This window comes from Patiria miniata, unplaced genomic scaffold (assembly GCF_015706575.1).
Source record: "Patiria miniata isolate m_02_andy unplaced genomic scaffold, ASM1570657v1 HiC_scaffold_29, whole genome shotgun sequence".
Taxonomy (NCBI): Eukaryota; Metazoa; Echinodermata; class Asteroidea; order Valvatida; family Asterinidae; genus Patiria; species Patiria miniata.
In genome coordinates, this window is record NW_024037068.1 from 3,183,509 (window position 1) to 3,199,515 (window position 16,007).

Genomic DNA, 16,007 nt, shown 5'->3' on the forward strand with positions numbered 1-16,007 from the left:
GGGCGCCATACTAACTTGCCTTTACAATCTATAGGGAATCGTGTCTGAAACCCAGAGACACCATCTGCTACACATTAATTTTGTGCACAAAATTTAAATAGGCCCTAGGTTCAGTGTCAGATTGTCCATCTTGCAGGTTTTTGGGATGTTTTCAATTTGTTTGATCGACTGTTTTGCTGAGCTGGCTGTATTTCAGAGTTGTGAGTTGTTTGTCGTCCATAATTGTCTCATGCGTGTGCATTTGATCATGTTGATTGGCCCTAGCTATTATATAAAATCATTTGTTTTGGTGTTTTTTTTTCGGGGGGGGGGGGGGGGTGGCAATCAAAGTTTTACCCTAAACAAAATTCACCTGCATTGCAACTCATCCCATGGAGTTTGCTTGCAGTATTGATCCAGATCCAGATTGACGTTGTCATTGATGTTAGTCCTTGAGGCTTGATGCTTACTTTTTTTATCGTTTTTGTAAACAAGTCAAATGAGAGACCTGTGAACGTGGCGTGTTTACACGCCATGTTTCCCAGTACACAGGTCTAGTCAAATGTATTTGTAAAAACCGTGTTTTTGTCGAGTGCAATTTGGAATCTTGCACAAGATTATTGTACTCCCTCCTGAGCTCATTTCCCTTTCATTGAGATCCATTCATAGAAATATGAAGAGGGAGGACAATAAACTTGCGAAAGCGTCCAGATTGCACTCGACAATTTAACGATAGACCTATAACAAAGTTGAAGTGAGTGAATAAAAGTTAAATTTGATATCACTATTAATAAGGCCCTTAATTTCATATGCTTTCATCACTTTCACGTCAAATTTGTTACCCAATGTCTCTTAAAGGGAATGAAAACCCATTCTTATGACGTATTGAACTCATCAAAGCAGCTGTTGAAGGCCAGACTTAAGTTTTCGTTGTGATTCCTGGATCTCAGTTTGGGGAAGTAAAGTCTGAGAACCATTTGGTTGATGCATGCATGCCCATTAGTCGAACTTCTGAAAAAAAAGAAAAGAGCAGTTCTAAAAGTAACTAATGCCGCAGTTTTGAAACTTTTGATTGTGTAATTAATTTGACTTTTATTACATTACAGGATGCAGATTACAATGTCCAGTGTTGACAAACCAACTGCCGGACCGCAGCGGAGAGTAGCAACCAGAAAGCGAAGCCTGACCAACACCAGTGCAAGAAGTATAACAACTGCCACAAAGAAACCCAAGAGCGCAGAAAGAGAAAACTCCCAAAAATCCTGTCAAACGTACACCTTGTGCAATAGTGGTACAGTCCACAATCCAACTGATTCATTATGCAGCACACTGTCAGCAGAGAAACAACCATTGCGTGTTGAGGGGGTGTTTCTGTCTGATCAGTTGGAGGGGAAAAGCAGAACTAATCAGCCCGGTGCAACAAGTACAATTTATAATTTTAACATTGCTAAGACGCCTACAAAGTTAAGCTGTCGTGAAGAAATTGGATCCATCCAGCATAAGAGGCCTTTGTTTAAATCTCAAAGCACGCACCGTGACAATCAGGAAGACACCAAGCTTGCCAGTGAGGGTTGCGTTAGTCATGGGGGAGCGCCAAGGAGCATCCAGGGGCTAAGCAGTCCCTTGGTGTGGCCAGATGGTGACAATGATGAGGAAGACTGGAGATTGGTCGCTGAACTTGACTCTCAAAACTCACGGTCGGCAAAACACACAGGCAGTCACATCTCCAATTCGTTAGAGGAGGTACATGTATGTGGTTGTTGTGTCTAATCTATTCGTATTCCTTGTGATCAAAATATTGCTCCTTCAAGGAAAATTTGACTTTTCAGGTCTTGCTGCCCAAAAAAAACTGTTATATTGGTAAATTGACTTGACCAGAGTCAAAGGCTCATCAATGCAAATAACAAGCTTCAATTTCATATCAAGTAGGGTTATCAAGTAGCAGCAATTAGGCGCATGCAAATATTTGATTAACCATTTGTTCCTACCTCATACTATCGTTACTGAAATTATCCCTGAACCAATTTTACTTTTTAACAGTGAAACTTCACACAGTCTCAGTTTCTGATACTTGAGTTAGTGCAAAAGTGTCAGTGACACTAATTGACTCGAGCAAGAATGGAACTTAGTGTGACTCAACTCGACCTTGTAATCCTAATGACTGGACTTGACTTGAGTCACTGCCCAAGAATGACTTGACTCAAGTCATTCTGATGTGATAATCTGTCCTTTCATTTGATTTTCCAGGAGGAGAAAGGGGACGCGTCACTCAGTTCCAGTCCACTACCACCGACCCCGCAAGCCTCCAGCCACAGAAATCACAAGCGAATCTCGTCCGTGAAGCTGCATGCGACGCAACATGCCACAGGCAACTCACAAAACAACTCGTTCGGGGATTGGGACGGCGAAGATTCGTTCTACGACAAACTCGACGTGGAACAGATCATCGCAGAGTCCCAGAAACCGAAAGTTGTTGAAGTCACCAAAGCGAGTTTGTCTGGCAACGACCACAGTGTGCTATACAAGGGGAAATGGTTTGTAGTACCATGATGTTTCTTTAATAAGCTAGTTCGGTATTTCAGCTGTGTGTGCGCAAAATCAAGATTTGACGAGTTTGCTTCCTGGATAAAACGATTCACCGTATGCATGCAAAAGCACAGCGGGTACCAACAAAATTAAACAACACGTCTTGTTCTGAAGTTAGAACAAAATTTCAGCACCAAGTTATGAGGTGTTTGCTGTACTCCAAATGTTACAACGTCCACTTTATTATTTTATCCGCAATGTTCATCAAAGGTTACATTATCAATTATCAACAAAATGTGTCACAAACTATTAATATCTTATTTGGTTTTTTTGGCACCTTACACAGGTTTGACTCATCCTCCCAAGCAAAAATTGGCGATTGCCCGACAAACGAGGGAAAATTATCGCCGCGGTCTCAAGCTCATCAGGGAATCTCACAAGAAACAAGCTCTAGAAAATGCAGTGTCACAAGTAATCGAGTGCTGACGAACGGTTGTGGGTATGGGCAACAGGTTCCGCTTAGAGATGAGACCAAACCAACAGAACCAAATTCCGTGACTCCTAAACAAGAGCAGTGGTTCAGCCAATTGGATGACAGGACCAGAAATATGCCAGGTCAGAATTCAGAAAGTCTTCCAAAGTCGAGATCAGACTCTCAAATCGAGACTGCAGAGAAGAAATCTCTGATTTCTCAACCACAGTCGTCCAAAATTGAGAAGTCATCCAGTGATCAGAATCCAGTGACGTCGACCAATCAGCAACACATTTCCAGGGATGTTGAACTCAAAACCTCAACCGATATACCTCGCTGTGAACTGACAACCCCCAAGGTTGTTTCATCCGCGAGCAGGCTGCGTCAGAGACTACAGAACAACGCGCGAGTGGCCACGCCGCAGCAAACGCGCCACTCGGAGTTACGTCAGGCCAAAGTGCAAGAGGCCTTGACGGAAATGCTCGGAGAATCTGCTGCAATCAAAGACAACGACATTGGGCCTTTTTACGGTCTACCCAGTAAAGTGGCAGAGCTGCTCAAGACTCATAGGGGAATAGATAAACTGTATGGTGAGATTTTGGCAAGATATGTTGGTTATTGAATAATTGAATTATGCTAGCTAGTCTCAGAAAGCTAGCATACTTGTCGGGGAAAATAAACATCAGTCAAATCTTGAGGAATCAAATCAACTTTTTTTCTGATATTATTATTATTATTAATCATATTTGGTAATGAAACCAAGGATTCCTCAAAAGCGCCCTAGGCACTGTAGCTCGCAAACCTGAAGAAACCTGTGGAGAGAAGACAATGAATAGAAAGTACAGTTTTAAGGGGGATGAAAAGCCCAGACTGAAAACCCAATCAACATATTTGCCCAGGCGGGATTCGAACCCGGGTCACAGCGGTGGAAGGCGAGGAAAGTGCCGCTACGCCAACCTGACTCCCTACGCCAACCCGACTCCCCAAATTCGGGTTTTTCAACCCTTAAAATAAGGGTTTTTTGTTTTGGGTAAAAACAGATCTTCTTTGCGAGCAGACTGACTCCCGGTCTGATACTGATTTTGGGGCAGGAACCAGCCTACCCTGCAGGAATGTAATTATAGTCTGGCAGCCAATAATTTGAAATTGTGAAGTATAATTCGATAACTGTACATGGGCCGACTTTTCTTCAGTCGATGTCTCATTCAAAAGTGAATAACTTGTTAATTGCTAGAAAAATAGCAATTTAGAGAAGGAATCTATTTTTCGGGATGAAACTCGAAAGTAGCACAGGGAACGCAATTTAAAAGGGCTTAGGCCTTGTGTCTGGGCAATATTCATCTATAAAAATTGAATTTCCTTCTCGTTTTGTTTAGATTGGCAGCATTCTTGCCTGACTCTTCCGGCAATCCAGGAGGGTCGCAACCTCATCTACTCCCTGCCTACCAGCGGAGGCAAGACCCTGGTTGCCGAGATACTCATCATGAGGCAGTTGCTATGCAACAAGAAGGATTGCCTGCTCATACTGCCATTTGTCTCCATTGTACAGGAGAAGGTGCGATGCATTGAGACTTTGTTCATTCATCTGTACCCCTAGCTATCAATAATCCACGGCAAGTGGTTCCTCACTGAACACGATCTGTTATGAGTCCCTTGCTCGTGGGTGCTTTCAGACTGAGTCATGTGTAGCATGTACGTACTCCTCTACTGCATCGCTCAGATGTGTTAAAAGGCACATAGGATCATTTGCATCTTTCCAAAAAGTAACCTACCCAATTATTATCAAAACGCTTACTTAGATTAAGCATCGTACTGGTACTAAACACATCGTGAAATTATTCCGTCTGGTTTGCTGTCATTCAGAAGAAATCAACAAATATAGGTGATTTCCAACGAACAGTCAATTGACTGATTTTTGGGAAATTAAAGAGTGCCTGACAAAATCATGGTTTTTCACTGTTTTCTCGAAAATGTGTAATTTATACTGAGCTGAAACTTCAACAGGGTTGATTTGAACATTGTTCTTTGGAATTTGAGTGGTGTCCTTTTTTTTTTCATTGTTCATCCCTTTTACTTGTGAGCTGACTTTTGATGTGACTTCATTTGACGTGATTACATTTCTGCCCCTCATATTTCTCAAATTAATGTAACGCAAGATCTGCATCCTGTTTGGGACCCAAATTGGCAAAAACTTTGAAGATGTACTTCAAATCTTGTCAATGTAGGTTGCTTCGCTGTCAATATTCGCTGTTGAGCTTGGGTTCCTAGTGGAGGAATATGCAGGAAGTAAAGGTGCCATTCCACCGCGCAAACACCGTAAGAAGAAGACGCTGTACATCGCAACGATTGAAAAGGCACATAGTCTGGTCAACAGTCTGATACTGGAGGGTAGGGTCGAGAGTCTGGGACTAGTCGTCGTGGATGAGGTGAGTCATATTTAGGCTCTCAATGCTATATATTGCAGATCTTACTGAATAGTTTCCGTTTTTGGGGGGTTTTTTTTGGTCTTTTAAAATGGTTAAATTGCGCACATCTGACCACATTTTCGAGGGAATTTTGCAGTTTTGGAATTCCATACCGAGTTTGTCTTTGTAAGTTTTGGTATTTTAGCAAACATCATTTGGTATTGTAAGGTAACAAAAAAAACAACCCAAATCAGAGTTCAGTTCGGGTCGGGTCTGTTTTTCCATCATTTTAGTTGGATCAGGTCGGTTTCGGTTTTGTGTTTGCAATTTTCGGGTCAGGTCCGTTTGGTTAAGCCATCTTTTGAAAAACCTTAAATAACTGAAGAAAAACATGAAATAGTTTGAAAATTCCCGTCAGTTTCGGTTCGGATTCAGTTATATCTAAAATGTTTTGGGTTGGTTTTGCCTGGTCAACCTGACCTGATGCATAACTTTATTTCCTAACCACCCAAGCCTATTCTGATGAATGCTTACACACAGAATGCAGTGCTTGTCTTTGGGCATGCAGAATATTTAGATAGTGACACACTGGCAAATCTGATTGAGATATTGATGCAGTGTTTTAACAATTTCACAGCTTCACATGTTAGGAGATGGAGGGCGGCGCGGGGCCAGCCTAGAGGCCTGCATCGCCAAACTCCTCTACCTCAACTCTGCTCACATCGTTGGGATGAGTGCAACGCTGAGTAACATCCAGGACCTGTGTGAGTTCATGAGGGCCGAGGTCTACTGCAGCGACTTCAGGCCTGTAAGTCCCTCACAAGTTGAACAAATAATAAATAATAATAATTGTGCTTATACAGCGCTTTCCATCGTATCAACGATCTCAAAGCGCTTTACAATTATTACCCCGTTCATCAGGCCGTGGGACCACGCGGCAGCCGATATCAGCGCTCAATCGGTCCTCTACCCTCACAGGTACCCATTTATACTCCTGGGTGGAGAGAGGCAATTGTAGTTAAGTGTCTTGCCCAAGGGCACAAACACCATGTTCCTGGCAGGGTTCGAACCCATGCACTTTCGCACATGAGTCAAACACGTCAACAAGTCCAATTTGGTCTAAACCTTAATTAAAGGTAGGGTAGATTTGTCATTTGTGTATTCTTTTTGTTTGAAGCAACAAAAGGGCTCAAAATCTAAAGAAGGGTGCTGAACTAAAATTATGAAGTTTCAGCTCAGTGAATGCTTTATATTCTGAGAAAACAATAATCTAGGATCACGGTTTCAATTCAAATGTTGCAGAGTCATGATTTGAATTGCGCCCGAAATCAGCATCCGGGACACATTCTCATTCAGCCAATTGCAGCTGTGCGATGTCACGCACTGAACCAACGAATAATAGCACGCATTCATGGATTCGCCGAATTACAAACCAACTACTAATGGAAATTTCCAAAAATGCGTCACTTGACGTATTTTTGAAATGGCCGTCTTTTATTGTTTTCTTCAAAATGACAGCATGCCAGAAAGAATAATTTCACATGGAGTTTATTACCATTACTATCTTTACACCAAGTAAGCTTTTCAACAATAATTTTGTAAGTTGCTTTTCGGATAGCTGCAAATAATCTACTCTACCTTTAAATCAAGACGTGATTTGTCATGTAGTTTCACTGCATTGATCATTATGTTCCTCTGTCCAGGTGGAGCTGAAGGAGTACATCAAGATTGAGGATAACATCTTTGAGGTCAACCAATCAGCTCTCTGCCCAGATGACAGGTTCATTCATTCAAGAATACTTACTTTCCCTGTGAGTCACTTGAGAACATGAGTATAGAGCTTGGAGGTTTTCTGTCTGGAAAGACCAAACAATGAAACAAACTTAATCTTTTCCTCTCTTACAATCATGATTAAGAATTTGAATATGCAGATGAAGGAATAATTGGTTTATGCATTTTGCTACTTTTTGTCATTGAGAGTCTGTTTATTCTCTTTGTTAAGGATGTTAATCAAGAATATATTTCAGAAAGATTATTCCCAAATCCATGTCAAAAGGACTTTCTTTTTTCCATGTAACATCAAATTGAAACATGTAACATCATTTCACAGTCACTTTTATCAAAGCAACAATGTACACACATAGATTGTATCTAATTAAGTTTTGCATTGGTTGATATAAACATTGGTCAGTTGATAACAAGTTTTTCCTATTCCCAGTGTAATATAATAAGCACTATGTGTTTGATGCATTCTCATGATTAGTGAGAAAAACTTCACTGACCTACTTGGGCGTGACGCAAACCCATGCAAGTGTGTATTTGCCTGCAATCGGGGACCCCCTATTGTCCCTCTTTTGTTTGTTCCTTTAACTTTTTGGGAAGACCTCTCATATGTTTTGTACACGAATCCAAATTGGGGACCCTATTGTCCTCTATTGTTCACTAGGGGACCTATTGAGTGCAGAAACAAACTCATGAACCCTTACTTCCGATTGTGTAATGTTGATATATGCATACTCATAGTTTGTAACCAGTTTACAAAATGGGGAACTGCCAACATAGGGCTGGATAGCTCAGTTGGTAGAGCACTGGAACGGTGTTCCGGACGTCGCAGGTTCAAACCCCGCTCCAGTCAATTTCTTTGTTCATCATATTCTGTGTTTACAGTACACGCGGTCCATGCGCCAGAACGATCCTGATCATCTGGTGGGTCTAGCGCTTGAGGTCATCCCGGTTCACTCCTGTCTCGTCTTCTGTGCCACCAAAAAAAGCTGCCAGAACGTGGCCGAATTCATCTGCAAACACATGCCCAGGTAAGAATGGCACACATCACTATACAGCGTTAGATTGCCTAGATTTGTACTAAGATCTTGCACTTCTACCCGTGTAAAAACTCTGAGGCGTCTGTTCTTTTGTTTTTTCTTCTTCTTTTTTTGGCTCAATAACAATTTTAAAGCTAGATTTATTATTGCTATTGTTATTATTTATTTCTGGTCTAATGCAACCAAGGATTCTAGGCCATACATGTCGGCCTAGACAGGATTTGAGCCTGGGTTACAGTGGTGGAAGGCGAGGAAAGTACCGCTACGCCAACCTGGCTCCCACAGTAAAATGCAATTTAACTCGAACTTAAACTCGAACCTTTTTGTCAGTATTTTACTTTTTGACATGTTGGATAATGCGAACTTTAATTAAACAGCCATTACTTGTCAACGGCATCCCGGATCGGAGTGCAACAAACAGTAGTGTAAGGAAAATTTTATTCTCTTTCCTAAAACACTCAAACCTTCATTTCGACCTCTGCCTCATTTTGCCAGAACGCCTCATATACTCAATATACAGTGGCAAAGAATTGTATTCTGTATCAGATGAAAACCTGTTTTAGTTAATATTTTCTGTAGTTACCGAATTTCTGTGCTATGCAGCCTGACAACTTGTTGCTATCACATGATCACATGCCGCACTCTTTGCAGGAACGAGGCCAAGAAACTGATGCATCACAAGCACAAAGAAAAGCACGTCCTCCTCCTGTCCCTGCGACGGGAATGCGACAACCACCTCTGCCCGACGCTCAAGCGGACCATCCCATACGGCCTGGCCTACCACCACAGCGGACTGACCATGGATGAACGTAAGCTGATAGAGGATGCGTACTCAGAGGGCACGCTGTGTCTGTTGACGTGTACGTCCACGCTGGCTGCTGGGGTTAATTTGCCGGCCAAGAGGTAATAGTGACAAGATGATTTTGACTGTGGACTCCGTGCAAAATGGAATTAGTGTACAAAGAGAGTTGGAGGGGACCACTGGGAGGGAGTCTTGAAGACATTTGCCAATGGGGCCCGACACTCACGCTTCTGCCCATTCGTGATAGCCTTGTTGACATTTTGAAGGATTGTAGAGCGCGGCGTATACAATCCCTTTTGTAATATACGTACTTTCCAGAGATATAACACAATGAAGTCCCTGCTCACGCAACAAGGCTACCACTAATGCGTTGTTTCGTGCAAGTACCCCTATAGGTTTGTGCACATTCAAAATGAGACGAGTCTTCATGCAATACACCCTTGAAGTTCCGTGAACCAAATGTACCAGTGTGTACTGTAACCATGCTATCTCTGTTTACACTTAATCAGGCTCAAACTTCAAAGTGAATTTGATGTTACACAATCTTTGTGGCCAATTATGCCATTTTTCAAAATTTGTTCAACTTGTTCAAATTCCTATGCGAATACTTGCTGTGGCTTCACAAATTCATATTCGCATTCATATTTGCTTCAGTACGAACTGGTTCCTAGTGTTATACAAGGTTGAATTGAAATGTCTGGCATGACTAAGGACATATGCAGGGCTATCTTTGTTCTCCTATATGCTGAGGCTTTGCTGGCAACGCATTGGATGACTAATACAAGGAATTTCTTCTCTTTGTGTCCAGGGTAATCTTAAGATGTCCCTACATCGCCCAGGATCTGCTTACTAGCACCCGATACAAGCAGATGGTTGGCCGAGCAGGCAGGGCAGGCATCGATTCATCAGGGGAGAGTATCCTCATCATCAAACCTAAAGAGAGAAAGGAGGTACACAGTGTTTTTTCTTTAATCCTATCCTCTTGTTTTTTTCCAAGACAATTTCAAGCATATGGTTGGTTTGGCAGAAGGGGCAGTATTCTCCTTTGAAAAACTTAGAATAACAAGCAATTTTCAAAATGTTCAAAATGGCTGCCATTGCTTGTTATTCTACCTATATTTTTTTCAAAGGACAAATCTGCGATGGCCCAATAGCCAAGTATCTTTCTCATTATACACTCTGACTGTGTGCCACATTCCATGTTTTTATCATCAAATGAACAATCCCATCACCTATCTGCCGTATTATTATGTATATGTCATTAACAAACTAAATGCACCACAAATGCCCCGCCCCCTTAACCAACTGTTTTTCCCCGGAAACACACAAATTGGCAGAACATATTATGACATAATTCATTATATTAATTCAGATTACAGAATTGCTGAGCCGACCCATTGAAGCCTGCTACAGCAGTCTGACACACGACGACAGCAAAGGCATCAGAAGCCTTATCCTGACACTGATTGCACTCAAGGTAAATCATACATACTTGTAAACAAGGTAATTAATTTAAACACTTACAACAATATTATTACTGTTGTTCGATATCTTGTCACCACTCAGTGAGCAACAAGGCTCCCATTGTTGTGTTGACGCAGAAACCACTTTCAATTCCTGCAAAATGAATAGTATTGTATTCAAGTCCATCACAAGTCCTCACAAGTCCATCACAAGACATCCAGCCCCAAGTCAAGTTGGTTTTGAAATTAGGAATGGGAAAAAATTCACATTTAATGAGTACACAACGTATACTACAAGGACTTAAAATTGTGCCAAAATGTACTTTGAGTACTTCAACATTGTTTCACAGACAAATGTTAAGACTCGAATGCACTCTCTGTTACATCTTTGGATTGCTCTAAAAGTGCTCTCACCAATTCACTTTTGACAGCTCACGCCACGTCGTAAGGCAGTCCTTAGTTTCATGAACAGGACACTGTTTGGCGTTCAGGCCATGTGCTTAGGAAACAACGTCAATGCCTTGACAGAAGAGGGCCTTGGAAAACTCCTGGAAATGAATCTGATCAACGAGAAAAGGTGTGAAGTATCTTCAAATGATGCATCCGAGTCTGAGTTGTCAGTCACAAAACACGGCCAAGCCGCATTCAAAGGTCAGTAAAAGGCACTGTCTGAATTTTGGAACTTAACTATTATGGCTTCGTTTTTTGTCATTAAAATGCAACAGTGGATAAAGCCGTACAAAACAGTGCCTGTTTCAGACATGGCCTGACATTAGCAAATACAAATTTAGTCATTACTGGCTCTGCATTGGTAAAAGCAAAAGAACAATATTCTGGTGAATTTTATCTTTTCTTTGACTACAGTGCCTGTTTCAAACATGGCTTTAACCGTAAATTTAAAGAGTTTTCAGTTTTCCAGTTGAGAAACGGGCCATACTTTAAATCAAATCCTATCACCGCCCAGGTTCCATTGACATCGACCTGTGTGCCTCCATCTACAATGACCTGAAGCAGGCTTGCGACGAAGGACTGGTCCTGGCCAACTCGCTACATCTTCTGTACCTGGTTACGCCCTACGACCTGGTCTCCCATAGCAACCCAAACTGGGTCGTATACGACAGGCTGGTACGTAGAGCGCAATGGTCCAATGGTTACGATGTTCAACTCATGTTCATTGATTTGTGGGTTTGAACCGTGATAGAGATCATGGTATCATGTCCTTGGGCAAGACACTTTACAATTGTTTCCACCCTGGAGTGTGCAATATATGTCAATGGGTAACTGAAAAGTAGAACTGGTGGATACAATTGATCTCATAGCCAGATGAACAGGGAAAATAATTGTAATTTTTTTCCGATTTTGTATAAAGTAAAATATAAACACTACTTAATTGTATTGTTGAAAAATGAATTAAACTGCTGCAGATTAATTACTGACAACATTGACCTGAAATAAACAAAAAGGGTCCTGAAAGTTTAATCCTAGCAGGACCATTCCCAAACTTATAAGCAATTGTACCCAAAAAAATATTACAAAGCATTCTAAAACCTTTAAGTCAGTGACATTGTACAATTTCTAAGACAGTGATTGTAATCCTCACATTTTTGTTTTGTTTTTCACCCTGATTCTAATTCATTCTAGTACTCCAAGTTGAGTGATGGTGATTTGAGAATAGCCGAGCTGGTGGGCGTTACAGACAAGTACCTCAACTTCAAAGTGGCGGGCAGGAAAACCCACAAAGTAAGTCTTGAGATGAGTCTAATATTGAAATAAAACGAGTTCAGAGCACCTACGCAGCACTTTATTCTTGTCTACAAGGTGCGCATGTGGACTTATTTCCAGTTGTTTAAATGTACATACAGTTAGTTCTTCTAGGAAACCTAGATCTGAGAGCACCTTTACATGAAGGACTTTATGCTTTTGTGCATACATGGTCTTTTTGCCATATCGAGTTGATAATGCTACAAGATTTCATTCAAACAAACCCAAGGCTTCTTTATTAATTGTAAGTTTTCCAAAATTTCAAGATTTGCGAAACACAAATTTATTATTTTTTTTTTAAGCTTTCAAACCAGTTGAAAAAATAGACCACATGTGGAGGTGGGGATCAAAATCAAGACAAACAAAGTTCTGCAGTTGGAAATGGAGTAGTTCGAATTGAAAGTATATAAGATAATTTGCATTGGTCATAAGTTCATGCAACAGAATAATTTAAGGGCTGTTTTTAGCAGACATTGTTCCTCTGAACTGTTCCATATTTTGTGTCCAGTGATGCTGGAAAAACACGGGAAAAAACATCAAAGTGCAGCTCACGGAATCTGTCATGAAAAGAACCGTAGATCACAGGTAGTGCCCATTGGCCGGCTCTGTAGTTCAAAGTAACACTTACATACAACTAGCGTAACCAAGCGTACGCATGAAGTCATTAGCTGAAACTGCCCTGCCTGTTTCTCCCTTGCAGTAATGCCTGAAACTGCCCAAGCACTCTGTGGTGCAAGTGCAAATGAGTTAAATGCAGACAACTGGTCCTTGGGAATAATAAACTCAACTGACTTTTTGTTTTATGACATCAGCCCAGTGCAGAAACGGATTTTCGAGTGCGTCGGTTCTACCTGACCCTGATGCTGTGGATGATCTTGAACCAGACCGGGGTCTGGGACGTGGCTGCCAAGTTTGAGGTCCCCAGAGGATTCGTTCAGAATCTTTTCACCTCTGCTGCCAGTTTTGGGTCGAGCGTCCAGCGCTTCTGTGAGGTTTGTGAAAACTATTGTTGCATTTCCTAGAGATTGAAAACCATGGTCTAACATTACAGGCGATTCCTAATACAGTGCGCCACATAGAGGTTGCCACGGAGAGTCTATGTTTTGCAGTGCATTGTGGGAGACGGTAGACACATTCACAAGGCGCAGGACACTTAAAAATTTTAAGTTTGTCTGATCAGAGGTCTCATAAGCGTATGATTCAAGTATCTTCTTTCCTTCTTTTCTTTAAATCAAGATTGTTTTTTGGGGGGAGGCGACAGAATGCTATATGCTCCGATCTATCAAAAATTTCCTCAAGTTCTTTACTGACATTTTGTTTGAATCGCAGCAAGTCGGCCATGTTTTTGTCGACCATAAACTTGAAAAATTGACTCTCCGGGGCAGCCTCTTGGTGGTGTACTGTATTGGGAATCGCCCGTATCGGACAGTTTTACACTTGCGAGAAGTTCAAGCCTTGCCCCCCCCCAAAAAAAAAAATTATTGCCGATTAATGTCAAAATGAATTGAACTTTTGGTTTTAGATTTCGGTAGGCTTAAGCAGGGATCGATACAATACACCCTTTGGATATATCACAAGCCAATCTGTATTTATGGGCCTCCTTTTAGTTTAAGTTACTCATATGCTAGGTTTTTGTATTTTCTTCTTTTTTTTTGTCTTAGGATCTACCAGAATTCTGGGCCTACCAACAGCTACTCACCAAGGTGGTGTACGACCTGACATACTGCGCGACCGCTGACCTGGTGTCATTGCTGGAAGTCCCAGGAGTCAAACAGGTCAGGGGCAAAAAAGTTCATATTTAATTTCATTGAATCTGGCCCTGCACATGAATGTTGATGGGTCACATTGCACAAGATTACTGAAAATGCTAATTACGTCAATTGTACATGAGCCGAGACCACAAGTTTTATCTTTTTTATTCCTGACAACAAGACTCTATGTTCTGAGGGTCACCAGTTCAAATTCCGCCTGAGTCAATCTCTTTGAACAGCCAATACAGCATTGAATTCATAAATCAAAACACCTATATTTTAAAGCCACAACAGATACAATAACAAAAGATGGAATAAACATGTTCTTGCTATCAGGGTAGAGCTAAGCAACTGGTCCGAGCTGGTTATAAGACCCTTCGTCACTTAGCCCACGCTGACCCCACGCAGCTGGTTCAAGAGGTGGAACATCTGCCCAAGAAAGTCGCCCAGCAGATCGTAGCTGCTGCAAAGGTACATATTTGCCGTTTTTTTTTGTTTTTTGAAAACCACTATGAAAAAAATGTAGTAAGGAGACCTTTCAATTTTGAATTTGAAATTGGGGCTGGAAGCATCTTTCTATTGGGGCGCCCTTCCAAGCGGACACTATCGGACAAGGTGGCGCTCTTCGTGGTGGTAGAATTAAAGACATTCGCGTGACATTAAAAAGGGGGCACTCATGAAAAAAGTTTGGATACTATCGCCCCATAGACTTGTGTATACATGAATCCTAATGTCAAAATCACCAAATCTTGATATGTGCACGCATGACGGAACACCCAAACTAGCTTCAACATTAATGATAGCCTGAACATGGGTGAAACTTCGTAGTGATGAAAGAACCTTTCACAACATTTCTTTCCGTTTAGATGGAGCTTGCAGAGAGAGCAGAGGCCCTGAGGGAAGAAGCTGAAGAACTGGTGACTAAACCAGCCGTGGAAAATGAGATGGCGACAACAGATGAACCGAGAGATACAGAAAACGGTAGCCAGGCTAGAAAAGCTGACACAGGTACTGGGACCTAGGCTATACATCAACAGAAATGTTCAGAAAATACCTCATGTGTAAGGCGTTGCGGCAAAATGAGACAGAACTGGGCAGAAGCCGAAATGAGGGTTTGCAGGTATTAGGAAAGCAAATCAAATTCTCCTTACAATACTGATTATTGCACTTCAATCGGACATACCATTGACAAGTTATGGCTGTTGAGAGTTCGCTTTTATCAACATGTCAAAAAAGTAAAACAATGAGAAAAAAAGGCCGTTTAAAGTTTCGAATGGTTTGAAGTCGTGAACAAGAAAGATACAAATTGTTTTTTTCTTGAAAACACTTTTATATTTTACGATTTTTTTACTAATTCTTTAAAATATTTTATTCCACCTTTTCTATACTATTTCTTTTAAATATATGTAGTAGACATATCAAGGATTGCAAATATCAATAAATCTGAAAATAAAAAAAATCACCCCCCCCATTCCTATTTGCATTTTTCTCCACAACAGCATGTACTTAATGTGCCCAGTTCCGTCTCATTTTATCAGAACACCTCATATAAATATAAAAAATGTTTTACGGTTACATTATTTCTACTTTTAGTGTCTAGTTTTCTCAAATGTTAATTCAAAATTGGCCAAAATCAATTGTAATATCTAAAAGTTTATAAGTAATATATTTATTTGAATATTTATCTCAATGGATATTTTTATTTAAATGGCAAACTTGAAATAGATTAAAGACCCAAGTACAGAAAGTACTTGAATCACATAACTATGAGAAATGATTAATGGCGTTAATAAGTGGAATGAGTTGAATGAGCATGCAGAAAGCACTTACGTTTTTCACAGATGCGCTACCATTGTAATATCTACTGGTGTTTAGCACAAGAAGTACTTAACTCCTTGATTGGCCAATGAAAACACTTGGAGGTGTTGTGTGACCAGCTTGCCTCTAGTTTTCTCAGGCATGCAACTGGGAAGTCACAAAAAAAGAGGAAATTCAAATCTTTCCAAGACTTTGTACAGTGTTTTTC

The 16,007-nt window shown here is 41.0% G+C and overlaps 1 protein-coding gene across 1 annotated transcript; it reads left to right on the forward strand.

Moving 5' to 3' along the window:
* Nucleotides 1–51: 51 nt before the first annotated feature.
* On the forward strand, nucleotides 52–15,291 carry LOC119736312 (helicase POLQ-like). Its single transcript, XM_038210358.1, has 19 exons — nucleotides 52–200; nucleotides 1,086–1,728; nucleotides 2,227–2,513; nucleotides 2,852–3,567; nucleotides 4,354–4,532; nucleotides 5,203–5,403; nucleotides 6,020–6,190; nucleotides 7,086–7,193; nucleotides 8,050–8,195; nucleotides 8,856–9,107; nucleotides 9,815–9,956; nucleotides 10,379–10,483; nucleotides 10,901–11,120; nucleotides 11,434–11,594; nucleotides 12,111–12,209; nucleotides 13,043–13,222; nucleotides 13,892–14,005; nucleotides 14,318–14,452; nucleotides 14,848–15,291. Exons 2-19 carry the CDS (start codon nucleotides 1,087–1,089, stop codon nucleotides 15,001–15,003), a joined length of 4,014 nt encoding a protein of 1,337 aa, XP_038066286.1. The 5' UTR covers nucleotides 52–200; nucleotide 1,086; the 3' UTR covers nucleotides 15,004–15,291.
* Nucleotides 15,292–16,007: the final 716 nt, after the last annotated feature.